General features: G+C 46.7%; 1 protein-coding gene across 10 annotated transcripts in view; it reads right to left on the reverse strand.

The window, feature by feature from the left end:
• The window catches only part of PPP2R5C (protein phosphatase 2, regulatory subunit B', gamma), a 137,896-nt gene that overhangs the window by 24,847 nt on the left and 96,115 nt on the right, over positions 1-16,934 (reverse strand). For all 10 annotated transcript variants that reach the window (XM_014549077.1, XM_014549080.1, XM_005877867.2 and 7 more), the window contains 6 exons: positions 11,020-11,130; positions 9,933-10,025; positions 9,720-9,850; positions 4,957-5,016; positions 2,574-2,682; positions 882-935 (listed from right to left, as the gene is read on the reverse strand). In XM_014549077.1, the coding sequence (XP_014404563.1) occupies positions 882-935; positions 2,574-2,682; positions 4,957-5,016; positions 9,720-9,850; positions 9,933-10,025; positions 11,020-11,130 (558 nt within the window). The remainder of the gene's footprint in view (positions 1-881; positions 936-2,573; positions 2,683-4,956; positions 5,017-9,719; positions 9,851-9,932; positions 10,026-11,019; positions 11,131-16,934) is intronic.

Here is a 16,934-nt window from a genome sequence, read left to right on the forward strand (position 1 = left end):
GCTGCGGCCGACCAAAGGCCTGGGTCCCGGGTGCCGGAGGAAAACCGGTGCCGGCAGCCAGGAGAAGGAAGGCCTATTGCGTGAATCTTCCTGCAACGGGCTTCTAGAATATATATATAATAAAAAAAATTAATAACATAATGTACTAAAACCCACTGAACTGTACATATTAAATGGGTGAATTTTGTGGTATGTGAATTATATCTTAACAAAGCTGTTAAAATTTCTTCAAACGCTTCCCCTGACACCTGACATGCCCGACTATGTTAATCTAGGCTACAATAGCTTTTGTATTTTTTATAGAGATTAAATGCCAAGAAATTGAGAAATCTAAGCACTGAATGGCAGCAATGTGCATTCACTTATGAAGCAATGATCAGGAAACAGTTACCCTCTTATGTGGAAAGACTGATACTGACAGCAAAGCCTCTTCGGCACAACAGCACTAGAACCCTCACTATAGTCCCTCTGACTGAAGTCAGTTACATGTGCTGCTAAACCAAGAGGGGAGTGTTAAGCTGCATACAACTTACTGGTGACAACTGCCCAGCACTCTGAGTTCCAAGTACAGTGAGGGACAAGGTGACATTGTGGCATAAATCCCCTACAATCCAGGGACCTGTCACTAAAAGGACTACACCTGGAAAACCCATAACACCGAGTGAACTCAGTGTCATTAGGCCTATAGCTGAAGAGGAAAGAGCTGAACAGCTGTGTGCTGAGCAGACAGTGGGTGTTGACACTGAGTACGCTGTGTGTGTGGCCTATAGCTGAAGAGGAAAGCTGTGAACATGTGTGCTGAGCAGAGACAGTGGGTTGTGACACTGAGTACGCTGTGTGTGGGGGGGCGCTTGGTGACAGGGCAGTGCAGGACCACTTACTGGTTCCGTGAGGGTGCTGTCCTTCTCCAGAAACTGCACGACACAGTATGCCAGCTGACAAGTAAAGGAGAAAAGAATTAACGTTTCATTTTAACATGGAAATGCCGCTAGGTTTCTAGGATCCTAGCATCACTGTTAACATTTCCTTTGCTGAGACAAGGGTCTGACACGCTCAGGTGCTGCCCGGGGGTGTCCCCAGCCAGGTGGGATGGGCCCCACTGCAGGCCAGCACAGGTTCTTCCCCCTCATCAACTGCAGAGGGTACAACGGAAAGTTGAGGAAATCAGGAAGCTGTCTTTTGGGCTAACACCAATATGTCAGCCCAGGTCTGATGGGGATTTTTCCTGTGGTTTTTTGGAGACTAACGAACAAGTAATATGACAAATGGGAAAAACCGAATTAAAATCTGGTTCCACCTTCAAGCTCTGAAGTACTGACTTCTAATACAGGACAATTAATATGACATCAACGGGGCTGAATGTAAAGATCTTACCAGTTAGTAACAAACAAACAAAACTCTAAGCAAAATATTTCCCAGGAGGCCAATGTCATTAGAATCATCTGAAGAATATACAGTTGACCCCTGAACAACGCGGAGGCTGGGGCCAATGCCTGCACACAAAAATCCACGTGTAACTCAAGCCAGCCCTCCGCACACGCGGATTCTCCGCATATGCGGGCTCCCTACTGCCAGTTGACCCTTACCTATTGTACGCCATAAGCATCTGTAGATGCAAGAGGCGGACCTTCCTCACACGCCTGCGCATCTATAAAAAAAATGTTTTCCCTAAGTGGCAGCCCTGACCAACTTTAAAATCATTTTTCATGAGAATTTTCAGCTGAAAATATTTAAGAACACCTGAGTTGTCATATGTATTTATTTTTGTAATATTCATTGCAAATTGACTTTTTAAAAATTAAATTCAAAATATCGTGGCGTGTGGGGATGGTTTCTGTTTTGGACGTGTGGCAGTTTAAACATGGGTCTGAACTATGTGAGTCAATTGAAAAAAAATCCAAGCCGAGGGGACCCCCACAGTTCAAGCCTGAGTTGTTCAAGGGTCAACGGTTCTTTCTGCAATTTATCCTTCACTGCAAACTCCCTAAGTGGGGCCCTGCAGAGCAGAGCTTCTGGAACACACTGGCTACTGAAGGTGGGAGTGCCCAAATCCAGCACCCTGCCATCAGCCTCGCTGAGGTCTGTCTACATGGACCTTAGAAGAATAAGAGTGAAGGAAAAACCAGATCTCCTGGGTACCTGCAGTGGTTAGTAACCACATATGGACCTACTTTTCAGTATGACTGTAATTAGATTTTTACAAAGTTGTGGCTATGGGCGTACAGGTGCTATGTACAGGTACCTTTTCCTTTAAGGTGCTAGATTATAAATGATACTATAGACAAATTTCCTCTGAGAAGTCTTCCTCGACTCTTTTCAAGCCTGTTACTCCCTTTCCTATGCTTAAAACTCATTGTGAAATTCTCTACTCCTGAGATTTTTCTGATTTTCTTAAAAGGAATCTCTTTACCCCCTTGTTCTTTCATTTACCACCAGAGCCTTGGTACCTGAGTCAGTAATGTGATATAAGAAAGGAGCACTCCCAATGAACAGGATGGACTCAGGCTCGGGGCTCAGTAATGTTCCGGGAAGACCGCCTGCTACCGAGCCCCTGGCACGACTGAGGCCCTTACCTGGGGGTGGTAGACACTCAGAGATTTCACTTTGTGCAAAGGTAGTAACACCTTCAATAAGAAAATCTTGTGCTCTTCTTTTAGTGGTAAGGCAAATCCATTAATTATACTGTGAAAACAGAATTCATGTACAGTTTGAATATTTACAAGTTCCAGATTTAAAAAAAGTATCTTGCTGCTTTTTCCCCGTTTTAGTTTTTATCATGAAAACCAGCAAGCAAAAAGATGCGTTTCAGAAAAAAGGAGAGTATCAGCAGAAATTTAAAAGAAAATTAAATACCTTCAAGGTTAATTTTGTCTCTGTAACTACAGGGCAATTTTAAATTTCTGGATTTACAGGGTGTTACCCAGAACAGTGGGAGTCTCTGGGGATAAAACCTCCTTCCTTAGGCCACGAAGACCAGGCAGCTCAGTTGGCACCCCCCAGCTCCAGGGTGCCCCCACCCAGCACTTTCCCTTGGCCTTCACCCATCCTTAGGAATTCACTTTCCAGGAGAAAGTCTGGCTCATTATTCTAATGCTGAGTGCACAGAACGGCTTTGGTTAAAAATCAGCAAGAAACTCGTTCCCTTTTGCAAAGAAAGGAGGGTCTTACTCTTAACCTGCAAACCAAAGTTTCTGTTTCTAACATCAGGTAGTTTATCCACTTGTTTTTATAATTACGCAGCTGCAGGTAAATGTTACCAAGAGCTATGAAAGCAGTTAAAGCATTTTCTAAATTGTTCCCCCATCATTCACGAACCTCAGGGACGGGGGCCCTGCAGGCAGGGTTAGGCTTAAGTGGCCGTCAAGGACAATATGCTCATTCACCTGGGGGGACCCTCAGATCAGATGCCTCCTCTGGAAGGACAGAGTAGTCAAGCCTAGCCGTGGGAGGGCACGGAGGCCTGTGTGCGCTGTGCCGGACACCGCAGACAGCTCACCTTGCCTCTCGACCCAGCAAGTGAATAAAATTTATCTTCCCATTTCACAGATAAGGAAACAGATGCAGAGTGGTAAGTAACTTGCCCAAGGTCATACAACCTGTAAGGGACACCCACCTAACCGCTCACTATGCTCTACCGAGGGAGAGAGACCCACCGAGTGTGTTGACACTAGTTGAAGAAGAAATCTCCATGAGGACTAACATTTTTTTTCCAAATTATATTTATAACAGCAAGTATAATTTTTCTCAGAACAATAGGGCAGGACTACAGAGCCACAGGATGACTAGCATTCTTTGAGAAAAGCTTCTCAGTAGTTTTGGAAACGATTAAACAAAAACCTACAGGCCCTTTTCACTGCAGGACTCCTCAGAACCTCTAGCTGTCAATGTGCATGGAATCCCCAGGAGAGGAGCCACTGAACCCTGAGGACTCTGGGAAATGGTGGGTTAGGAGGCCTGCCACACAATGCCTAGTCAACAATTTAAAAAATCACAGCAAGCAAGAACTTTACTTGCATTAAGATAAAAGTTTTTGAAATGTTAATTATTTTGTAAGTATATATGAAAAATTTATAAAATCAAAGCATTCTGAAATATTAGTATTTACTCAGTTCCTCAAATGTATAATAAATGATCTATTCTTCTAAGTGTCAAATATAAACCTTAAGGTGACTATTTTTAGCATTGCCTTTGAGGAAACAATTGAACTTGTGTTTCCACAGAATGCTCCTGAGGCGTAGGAGGTGGAGTCTACATACTGAACCACACAAATGGAAGACACTTGTCATCTAGCATGTTCTCAACCAAGAGCTCCTGAACTCTTCCATAAGTGAGATCTTTTTTTTTTTTAAAATATATATTTTATTGATTTTTTACAGAGATGAAGGGAGAGGGATAGAGAGTTAGAAACATCGATGAGAGAGAAACATCGATCAGCTGCCTCCTGCACACTCCCCACTGGGGATGCGCCCGCAACCAAGGTACATGCCCTTGACCGGAATTGAACCTGGGACCCTTTAGTCCACAGGCCAACGCTCCATCCACTGAGCCAAATCAGTTAGGGCCATAAGTGAGATCTTGTTTAAGTTCTAGAATCTAGAGAATGTTTTAAACCCTGACCGGTTTGGCTCAGTGGATAGAGCATCGGCCTGCGGACTGAGGGGTCCCAGGTTCGATTCCGGTCAAGGGCATGTACCTTGGTTGCGGGCACATCCCCAGTGGAGAGTGTGCAGGAGGCAGCTGAATCCATGTTTCTCTCTCATCGATGTTTCTAACTCTATCCCTTCTCCATCTCCCTTTCTCTCTGTAAAAAAATCAATAAAATATATATTTAAAAAAAAAGAGAATGGTTTAAGTTTTCTTGCTTTGGGGAGGGGTGGTTGAATTTAATGAACTGGATCATTCTGCTATAAATTCCATCTAAAGCCAATCACTACCAATAATACAAAGATGACTTACCTTCCCAGTATTTCCAGTAATTCTGCTATGCCATTGTGATGCTCTGTTTCATAAATAAACCTGGAAAAGGCAATTTGTCATGTAGAATTAGACAGTGAAATAACAGCTGGGAAGACTAAAATCCTTTGAATAAGAAACAGTGCTTTTAGGGGGAAAATCACGCAGCCAGGCAACAATAAGCACATCGATTTTGTAAAACCATCCCAGGGGCACTGTTTCTTGTCATCAATAAACTCCTCGTAGCCTGCCGCTCAAAAATCCCCCCAACATTTTATTCTGAAAATTTTCAAACAAAAAGTTGGAAGAATTTTACAGTGAGCATCCGTGTTTCAACCACCCAGACTTTACAATGAACATTTTGATGTTTGCCTTATCAGATCCATCCACTCACCCCTCTATTAATTTACCTTTTTTTTTTTTTTGCTGCATTTCAACGTAAGTGGACATCTTAATCTCGATGCCTCCAATATTTAGTCTCTACAAAGGTAGAAGCTCTTTCCTGACCACTTGGGCCGCCTTGCTGCTTCCTCTGACACTGCCCCGCCCCACCCCTGCGCTGCTTCCCTGCAGCACCTCCTGCAACAGGGCAACCTGAAGACCTCGATCCCCTTGCTGGGACCCAGCCTGCCATCCATCCATCAGATACTTCAAACACGTCACTGAATAAACTGGGGCAATGAGCGGGAACAGGGACACAAAACAGGAAGACGTCTCTTCCCCACAGGATCTGCTCAGGAACCACCGGCCCCTGCCTCACACCTGCTCACCTGGGGTCAGTCAAAACCAGGAGTGGGGAACGGCTGGCCCTGAGAAATCATTTGGTCTGGCCCTGCCAAGGCATTAGGGGTGAGTTAAATGTTTGACCAAAATAACAGTCTAACACTTAAGTTGATAATTTTGTATGGTCAAAATGATGTTATAAATATCCAAATGGCCCCTGGCAGAAAAAAAGTTCACCACCAACATTTGGGCTGATTCGGCTGAAGTGAGGGGTGTAAGAAACGGTTCCTGCCTACCAGATGGAAACTTAGTTTAGATATGCTCTAAGCCAAAAATGAGTTTGTGATTTATAAAGAATGTGACTCCAATTTTATTGTCCTTGTTTGGAAACTTGGCTGAACATCCACAGGATGTAAAATAATCCTTCAGGATGGGCCTAACACATCCACAGGGCGTTCAGAAGTAGGTTTACAGTTGCGAGTATGCAAAACAATTTATACTTGTATTATGTATTAATTATTGTATTATTTTCCACCTGACCAACTGTAAACCTACTTTTGCCCACCCCATATACTACTGGATGGCCAGTCCACTGAGGGGTCAGTTCTTGAACTGAGCCCCGAGGTAGGCTTCCCACAGATTTTTAAAGACAGGGGTGTGGAGTGGGGAGAGAACTCATTTGGCTGGAACAAAGGTTTGTGACTTGGACCGGGTAGCGGGCAACTGGCAGGAAGGTGGGCAGGGTCCATGGAGACTGGAGGCCAGCTCAGACCCACTCGGATCTGAGGCCACAGTGGCAGGGTCAGCAGAACAGTGACATAGATGGAAGTGGATCTAGTGGCAGCATGAAGATGGGCAGGGAAGTGACGAATGGAAAGTGGCAGCCTGGGCGGGAATGAGGGCGGGAAGGAAGCGGCTGAGCCACCAGCAGATATATCCCTTCACTGCCACCGCCTCATGAAGCTCAACCTGAAGGCTCCCTCTGCGTCACTGGTTTGAAATATTCAAAACAGTTTAAAAGCACAAAGCTACAGCTTTGCATATAGTACCACCTAGCAACCTCTGATACAACTACTCTCACTTAGACCTGGGAGGAGTCCCAGCCCGCCCGAGACACAGAGGAGCCTGCCCACCTCCTCGCCCCTGCTAAGTCAACAATATTTTCTTATTGGTAAGTTCTTAATTTCTCATTACTTTAACCTGATTTGAAATTGGTATACAAAATAGAAAAGTAGTTTTCCTTCTTACTTTTCCAGTGGGAGCAAAAAACAGGGTGTAAAACAAGAGGGAAGCCAGGGAGATCCATGCAGAGGGGGCAAGAGGGTTGTCCACTCTTTCAGCAACAATGGAATTAGGACTCTCTAAACCCATGGGTTCCTCTCCTCCCTGCAGGATAAGTCCTGCCCTCTTGTGAAGAGGTGGAACCACTTCTTGCCCCTGAGTCTGTGCTGTCCAGTCCCGGCACGAGTGGCTGGGACCAAAACACAGGGTGGAGGTCTGAACCACTTCCGGCCACACCCTCAAACCCTGGCAGCGCCCCTCCCTCCCCTGGGAGCTGCTGGGGCCTTGAGGTTGCACTGCCCTGAGCCACTGCGGCCATCCCAGCCCTTGTGGACACCATGTGCCCCAGTGTAAGAATTGTGAGAAAGAATACATTGTGGTTTTTGGCCACTCAGATGTGGGGTGGTTTGTTAGCAGTAGGGGACTGAAGCCTGGCCCCACCACAGACACCTAACCTTCCGGGTCCACTGTTTGCCCAAAGAGGTGTTACCGCTATCTAGAGCTCTCTCTAAACCACATCTCCGAAATGCTGATGAGAATGAGAAACCATAGAAACAGGATCTTCACATTTGAGTAAGTTGAAGCAAATATGTTTGACATATTCTTTTTCTTATCAGATACTAGGAAGAACTTCGATGAGCTGAATCTCTCTCCCAAGGTGGTCTTTTCTAATTGTTTTCTCACATGAAATGACGAGGAAGTGGTATTGAGGGTGGAGACTCAAACAATTATGGAATCTACATGATATGCTTATTTTTGATTGCATGTATCAATAATTATAATTATAGAAAAGATAACTGAAAAAAAAAAATACAACACTCTCACATTGAGCATTTAGTGAGAGCTGAACTAAACTGTGTAGTAACTTCTCAATAACCTATTTAAGTATTTCAGTTCTAAATTAGAGCTCTTTAAGATATGAGACATTTTTCACTTCTTTAATGTGGGTGTTATTTGTGATTCTGTTATTCAAACAAAACCTACATTTAAGGACAAAAAACCCACTTCGGTGGAGCTTACTTTTAGACCTAAAAGACTGGACTATAAATTGCACCTCTTGTTTAAATAATGGCTATTATGTTGATAGATAAGTACACTAGCCAAGTAACGATCTTCTTAACAAGGAGGTGTGACACCAAGAACATAAGCCAGGAACATGCACAGGAGCACATCACCATCTGGGTGCGTCGCCGTTCCCGGGGCTGCTACAGAAATGGACGCAGGGCACCTGGAAGGAGTTCAGAGGGCAGCCCCACCCACACTGGAAGCTCTGACCTCGGAGTGCCGTACTGAGTGTGAAGATAAGGGAGAGGATTATACCCCGATGACCGCAGAAGTGCAGGCCACGGAGACTTCAAGGACTGGGTGGTACACTAGGGCCAGGCTGGTGACGGAACGAGAGGAACCAGTGACAGAAACACCAGAGAGGCTGTTGGTTTCCATCTGTCCAGTCCCCCTTGGCCCTTTTCTCCCCCAATGCTCGGTCATGGTGTCTAAGGGACCTGCCTGGCCTGGGCAGTGCTCCGGCGGGGTCGGCATTCTCACTCTGGCACTGCTGCTAGACTGTCTCACTGAGGGATGTGCACACTGTGCCTGTCCCCACTAGGACCTGTCATTGAGCCATCCTGGAGTTGGGGGGCCTTAGGGTAAGTCTTCCTGAGAAGCCACAATTCACAGAATAAACTACTAATTTAGTGAGCCTCCCAGGGCCAGATAAGAAACTGCATTAAGTATTTCATCCATCAACATTTATTTGGTGCCACCATGGCTGGGCACGAGCTGGCACTGGGTGTGTGACAGAGCAGCTGACACAAAGCCTACCCTCACAGGGAGACCGCACCCATCCACCAGGCCAGGGAGGCTTTCCTGGCAAGCAGATGTTTCCAGAAGCCTGGCAGGTTGAGGAGAAGGGCTGGTGGAAAAGAACATCGTGGAGGATCAAACAAGGCTGCCAGGTGGTGGTGTGGAAGGAGCCGAAGCTGAGCAGGGAGCCAACTATGAGGAGCCAGACCTGTGACATTCAGGGCCCCACCCAGGACTTAACACCTGTTCACCCAAAGGGTGTCGGTCAGCGGGTGACTCAGAGGCAGCAGCAGCAGAGACGAAGGTGCTGAAACTGGGATGGGAAGGGCTGGGGTCAAGGTGAACACTGTACTTGGAACATTCTCTTGTGAGCCGCGGGGCTGTGCCCTCTCCTCGTAAACTCTTGTGACCAGCTTCCCAGTTTCCATGGTCCTGCAGGCCTAGAGATGGCGGTGGCTGTGACCGCTAAAAGCTGCCAGGTCTTCACATGCTGCTCTCAGCAGGGTTGCCTTTTCCCTGGGTGCACAGGGCAGTTCCCAAACCTCTAATGTAAGCCTCAGATTTCCTCAAGATCCACTCCTCACTCCTGCTTTCACTGAGATGCAATGGGGAAGAATGAAGGAAGGGCAGGAGGAAGGCACAGCTAGCTTTGGACAGATCACTCTATCCGCACTCCTGAGGGAACCACTGGTTTTAGTAAAAACTGAAATAAAGGAGGGTGTGTGGTGAGATGCTGGGAGTGAGCCATGGGGAGGGGTGGTGAAGGGGGACGGGCCAGCCCCAGCCTGGCACGGAGATGCAGGTGCAGACTGGAGCCACCTGGACACGACCAGCTGGCTGCTCAGAAACAGCCACTAGTGCTCTTTGGTCACTTGTCAAAAGAATGATGAAGTGGGGGCATTAAGTATGCAAATAAACATCACCACGCGAAAAGAGAAATGTCACCCATGCTGACTTACCTATAAAATATATTATTTATCTGTTTTCTGATGTAAGCTCTTAAGCCTAAGAATTTTCCGTAGATTCTGTGAAGGGTAGTTTTAAGAAAATCTCTCTCTCGAGGATCTTCACTGTCAAAGAGCTCTAAAAGCTTCAAGAAGAAAAAGACACTTAGTAACCTGGGATTCTCTGCAAAGTAGGGCTTTTGTGGTTTCAGCTAATTTGTGCCTTACCTGCAATACAAACTTCTGATCAATATATTTCTTCGCTATATTAGGTTGGAAATCTGGAGACTCTAAAAATCTTAGGAAAAATTCATAAACAAGCTAGGAGGGAAAAACAACAGTGAGTCAAAAAACATGGTATTTTACTAAATGGAGATTAAAAATACACCATGAGTTGAATCTTTGTCTTCGTATATTAGCCTTAAAAAAGCCATGTATCTGTAGATTTAATGCTAAATTACATGGCTTAATTTAATTGTAACTGATGATGGTAACTGTTTTCTTTTGCTAAGAACCACAGACTATCTCCTTAAATGGCATTTAAACAAAAGGATGTCACCCATGCTTAAATTACGCTGCTCAGAGACCCCGATGCACAGCAGCCACAGCTGGGCTGGGACCAAGTTCTGGGTGGGATTTGTAGCCTGTCACCTCCAAGTGCCCTGGGAGAGGCAGGCCGACAGAAGCTGGGACTTCTTGGTGAGCAGATGTCCCAGATGCCACAGGCGGGAACGCTCGGCTGCCGAGACAGCCCTCCTTTTCCGTCTGTCCCCCGCTTGGCTCCTTCCTGGGTTTCTCATCTCTCCATCTCCCCTCCTAGGACCGCCCAGACCTCCCAATCCAGTGCTCCGCTCAGAGTGGGCTCAGTGCCTTCCCACAGGCATGCTCCCAATCAACCTCTTGCCCTACAAAGGCTCTGAGAAAGGCATTCGCCAGCAGGTGAGCTTTGGGGCACATAGCAGGAGCACATTAAATCTAAGTACCCCAAACTGGGAAATGCCGTGTGAGTCCTCCGGGTCTCAATTCAATGGCTGTCAGCAAAATAATCATTTCCATCAAAGACATGCTGACAATTCCATATCTCTGTAGTTGATATACAGTATCTACACAAAGAAAAGCCATTGAACGTTTTCTCTTCTGCTAAAACATTTTCATGTACACATAGGTGTGCAAGGCCTATGCCAGTATGATCAGAGGTCCACCTGCAACCAGCTGGGATGAGGCCCTCAGGCCAGTGAACGTGCATCAGAGGAAGACCCCACGCACATATACATCTCATTTACGCCCGTTTCTGGCCCATTCCCCAGTTCAGTACCTGTAGGTGAGGCCAGGCTGCTTCTAACGTTGGTTCGTCTTCCTCTGGGTCAAATTCTGCTCCCGTAGGATTGGAGGAAGGTGGTAATGTTCGAAACATATTAACTGCAAACTAAAATCCACATAGTCTATAATTATAACCAGGACATTAAAAATATTTACAAAGAACATTAAAAAAAAATCTTAAGTAATTCTAAAGAGAGCTGATTCCAGTGGAATTCTCAAAATTCAGAAGCAGTGTGGGCCCCCAACGAGATTCTGGTCAAAACTGCAGCAGGAGCCCTACCTAGTTTGGCTCAGTGGATAGAGTGTCGGCCTGAGGACCAAAGGGCATGTACCTCAGTTGCAGGTTCCTCCCGGGCCCAGGCTCTGGTCAGGGCTCATGCAGGATGCAACCAATTGATGTGTTTCTCTCACATCGATATTCCTCTCTGTCTTTCCCTCTCTGCAACGAGATTCTGGTCAAAACTGCAGCAGGAGCCCTAGCTAGTTTGGCTCAGTGGATAGAGTGTCGGCCTGAGGACCAAAGGGCATGTACCTCAGTTGCAGGCTCCTCCCGGGCCCAGGCTCTGGTCAGGGCTCATGCAGGATGCAACCAATTGATGTGTTTCTCTCACATCGATATTCCTCTCTGTCTTTCCCTCTCTCTCTAAAAATCACTAAAAATTAAAACAACAACAACAACAACAAAACCACCTGCAGCAGGGGTTAAGAACCGAAGACAGCGATACATGGCAAATGCCACTTTGTGCTGGGACGCCCTGTGACTGATGAAGAGCCCTCTGCAATCCACACTGATGGCGACAGTCAAGACGGGGGACTTCTGAGTGTGCGGCTAGAAAGTCATTCCCAGAGACAGGCTGCAAGAATCAGCACAGGACAGCCTGGCTGAGTGCCCAGAGACCTGACAGTTAAGAAGAAAATTCTCTGAGGTTTGGATGGTTTCCTCATAGGACTCCTTGGATCCCCATCTTCATATCACCCTTCACCAGTCCCCTATCCTGGCTTCGTTTATTTTCAACTTCATAAAAATGAATCAATGTGTGTTAGAACAGATGTTTTCTGTATTAAGTCTAGGGTTATTTGGAGCATAGGTGTTTTACTGCCTATATGGTTAATATGAAAAGTTAGCTCTCTAAATAAAGCACAACATAATTGACACATTCGTGACCAGCTACCTTACGGAGTCTGAACCTACCACCGGCCAGTTACAGAGTTGGGCTCTTACAGGTGATCAGAAAAAGCCCTGGCCCCATCACTCCCTAAAGCACAAAATCGAAACACTTGACCTTACGCCAGAGTCCGACTCCATGACAACAATTAGAAGGTATCTGTGGAGGAGAGTCCAGCATGTGCCACCACCCAGCTCATCCTGTCTTCACTGTTACTGATTCTGAACCCCAAACGGTAACATCATTTTTCATGAAGAAAAATGTCTGCTCTTTTAGCCATTGCTGTAACAGCCCCAAGCACCAAGTTTGTTCTCTGTGTCATCTGGAGGATGGGCTGCGGCAGAGCAACTATGATGGGGCGCAGAGACAGGACAGGGGGTGAGGGGAGGGATGAAAAAATGGTTGGAAATCTAGAAACTAATAGTTGTAAAACATTTGCAGTAAAAAGATGAGTAAAGCTCCTAAGACACAGTAGAAAGAGAAAGAAGTCTGCAACCTGTGAACAGGTTGTGTACAGGGCTCAGGAAGGACCTCCCAGACAACAGGTGATTAACGAACAGAGGCTGTGACAGGTGTTACCAGGTAGTGGGCACATCCTCAATCACTGGCCCCAGGGTACTCCTCCAGGCACCCTGATCCCAAAGCCCGCACAAGACAATAAGGGGCATGGAGAGCTTCCACCCCTGCCCCCCCCCCAAAGGAAAGGCCACACCCTGGGTGGGCACCGTCACCTCCAGGGGGTGCCTTCTAGGGCTAAGAAAGCACAGAGGAGAGGCAGAGGCTGTGACCTTTATGAGGAGTGTGTCATTTGTGATCTGAGGTTTTCTAACCTCTCCCTCAAAGCCAAATGATTGGGGGACTCCAAGAGAGTCACCCAGAGATTGGGGGCTGGTGGATGACAGCCACAGGCTCAGTGTCTCTGGTGGCAGAGGTGTCTATGAACACACACTGCCTGCCTCTCAAAGCCTTCAGGGGCAGGAGATGTGCTGGAGCAGCCCGTGACTCCGGGGTGCACGGCACCTGGAGGGGAACACAGGTGGAGGGATAAGAGGAGCAGTGGGGATGCCCAGGAACTGCCTAGGGAGTGGTCAGTTCACCCAGATGGGGGCTAGAGGTCTGAAGAAAAGGGGAGAAGGCTGCCCCTCTGGAGGGGTCTCCAGAGCACAGACATCCCGCTCCTTGCCTCACCCACTTTAGGTGCCTCACCTGCCAAGTTGCTCACCGGAGGGCACAGATGAGGCTGGAGTCTAGGGTTAAAGCGTTAAACTAGGTAAAACAGCTATAACCAAGATGACAAAAAGGGGCAGGAAAAAAAGATTCCACAAGTCATGGTTAAAGACAATGGTCAGTTTTAGAGTACCCCGTTATTCAATCAAGCAGTAATGTGAGCGTCACTGTGGAGGGAGGTAGTAGTTAGCATCCAATTAGCTGACTTTAAGGAGATCACCCTCATGAATATGGGTGAGCCTCACCCAGTCAGTTGAAACGCCTTAGGAGTGACACTGTGGTCCCCGAGGAAGAAGGAATCCCACGTGAACAGCTGTCAGCCCTGCCCTAGTCCAGCCTGGCCCTGTCCTACGGCGTTTGTCTCGCCCCGTCACCTCCACAGGTGGAAGACAGTTCCCTGAATGCTCCATCAATCTCTCGGTCTCTACCCCGCTGGTCTGCTCTCTGGCAGCACTCTGACAGACTCAGCGGTGGGCTGGCTCTAGTTTCAGGGTGAGGCCCCACGCCCAGCGTTCTGACAACCTTGGCCCATTCCCAGCACCTGTACCTTCACTGAGTTCTAGATGCTGAGCTAGGAGGCTGCAAGGGGACAGGGACCAAATTGCTTTTAATGTAGAAGTCCCCTTTTTGGTATTCTTGAAGGATGATCACCCTAGATCCATGAAGTGTCATTATTAGCCAACTCTAATTGATAAAAAGTTATTTATTTTAGGCAACAAATCTCACTCGCACCGTAATTTCCACCCTTTCCAACAACACTACACTGCATTAATTTAATGCTCATCTCTAGAAAAGGTTAGGAGAGAAGAAGGAAAACAGGAGGCCACTTGGAGTTATTCTTGGGTTTCTATCCTAGCAACATTTCTTAGCACAAAAGCTACGGGGGTCAAATTTGTTGAGTGCCGTGGTGCTGATGTCCATGTGCTCAAAGGGAGTGTGCTGTCCAGATGCACGGAGTTCTGTCTGAGGGAAACACAGAAGGTGACCTTCGTCAATGTCATGCCATGGAAGCCAAAGGGAACCTTGTGTCTACTGTTGGTGTGGGGAGTCTGATGGGATCACACAGGTCCACTGTCCCGCTCAGCTGAGGGGCTTTGATGCAGCTAGTCAGGTCACACAGAGCAGCATGGCCGTGGGGGAGAGCCTCCCCCGGGCCTCCTCCCACCCAGAAGCAGGACCCTAGACTGAAAATCCTGCCCTCCAAGCCTCAGTTTCCTCAGCTGCTGAAAGAGGGTAAATCCTCTTTGCACCGGGCACAGGTGAAGTGGAAAAGCACTAAGCATGAAGAGTCACCACATGGGTGGGCGCACGCCTGTGGTCTACACAGCGGCCACTGTGGTGGTGTGGACTGACTCTGTAATATGAGGAAGCACCTGCTTTTACAGCTTTCTTGAAACTCCCACTTGCAGTACTTAAAATCAGTACCAAATTGCTACATTTACTGAATTAGATGCAAACCAAATTATGGAAACTCCTCATGATTCTGTAGTATCACAAAGCCTTTCTATCACTGTAATAGTCACTACCAGGGGGAGTACTAACACATTCAGATCAGAGGTCACTGCAGCACAGGGCACACGTGGAGGTGTGAGATAGAAAGGGATTCGCTCCAGAGAACACTGCTAATCTAATTTCAGAGGTGACGAGGAAGGAAAGGTTGATTATTCAGTTCTTTGTTCACAACCACCAGGGCTATGATAGTGATGCTGTTTTATGCACGTGAGTAGGATTTATAAAGGTGAGTTCACCAAAGCCCAACTTATAGTTCCTCCAGACACTCTTCCTCCTGTAGTAGAAATTCTAAGCTCCGAGTAAGGTTGCTAAGAGACACATTTGGGACGGGTGGGGGGTGGGGGGCAGTGGAAGCCATCTACAATTTCTTTAAATAAAAAGTTATATTTACTTATAAATAGTACAACGTATGTGTAAAACCAACAGAGGGAGGCAACAGACAGAATATCTCAGCAGGGCCACGGATGCAAACTCAACAAAAACCAAAAATACAAACCTAATGGCAACAACCTCACCTCTAATAAGCAACATGAAAACATAACCGATAGGAGTATCCAGGGACACAGCCACTACAATGGCCAGTTAGTTACCAAGCCTAGCGATGGGCACTGAAGAGCTCCCCAACTGGTGACGGGACTGGCCATTCTCTAGGGTGGGGGGATGCCACTTCTCCACGAGGCAGCTCATACACCAAATACAATCTTAAACACAATTCTTATTGAGGCTTTTAAATGAACTCAATGGATATAATTTAAACTTTAGGTGGATAATAAAAGTCCTAGCAGCAATCTTAAAGAGAGAGACTGTCTCTTTCTTAGTTGTAAACTTAGTCCAAATCTGCTTTCCCGGCTGAGTTCAGCTGTCATCCTGAGGACACGCGCCACAATTCACTCACTGCCTACTCTCCAGCACCTGCCGCAGGGTGTCACCCTCGAGGTCCTCAAATACCTGCTGCCACTCACCTTATTAACTGCAATGCCACATAATTACTAAAACCTGTGACCACTTTCTGCTGACACCTAAGATCCCAGTTGCAGGCAACACTTGTCAGGGAGCCTTTCCCAAGCCCAGATGTAATTGGGTCTCTGATTTTAAGCTCACCTGTCAGGCAGTACATTTTCTTCCTGACATTTGTCTCAAATATAACCAGATGGCTGGGTCATTCTTAGTTTAACGTCTTTCTCCAGTGTCACCTCCCAGGTGATTACACTGCCTGAGTGGCACAGACGAGCACTCAGTAAACAGGGGGTGAAGCAGGGTCCCCCTTTTCGTAAAGCAACATGGCCACTTTCTGATTGGTATGTTTCATAACAATTACTGGGCAAGGGCCTTCAAATCATGGGTCATTCTTGGTTTAACGTCTTTCTCCAGTGCCACCTCCCAGGTGATCACACTGCCTGAGTGGCACAGACGAGCACTCAGTAAACGGGGTGAAGCAGGGTCCCCCTTTTCCTAAAGCAACATGGCCACTTTCTGATTGGTATGTTTCATAACAAATTACTGGGCAAGAGCCTTCAAATCACATAGTTTATCTCCAAGTAGATGCCAGAATGTGATATTTAAGAAAAGAACTATTACTAAATTCTTATTTTGAATAGCTTATTTTTATAATCATTCAACTATGTTCTTAAGTAACAGTTAAAGATATTGTGGAGCCTTAGCCAGTTTTGCTCAGTGGATAGAGTACCAGTTTCTTCAGCCTGCAGACTGAAGGGTCCCTGGTTCGATTCCGGTCAAGGGCACATGACCGGGCTGCAAGCTCGATCCCCAGTGGGAGGCTTGCAGGAGACAGCCAATCAATGATTCTCTCTCATCATTGATGTTTCTATCTCTCTCTCCCTCTCCCTTCCTCTCTGAAATCAATAAAAATCTCTCTCTCTATCTACACTAATAAAAGAGAAACATGGTAATTGGCGTATGACCGCTACCCTTTTCATTGGCTAATCAGTGAGTATATGCAAATTAACTGTCAGCCAAGATGGCGGCCGGCAGCCAGGCACTGAAG

This window comes from Myotis brandtii, unplaced genomic scaffold, assembly GCF_000412655.1.
Source record: "Myotis brandtii unplaced genomic scaffold, ASM41265v1 scaffold535, whole genome shotgun sequence".
NCBI lineage: Eukaryota > Metazoa > Chordata > Mammalia > Chiroptera > Vespertilionidae > Myotis > Myotis brandtii.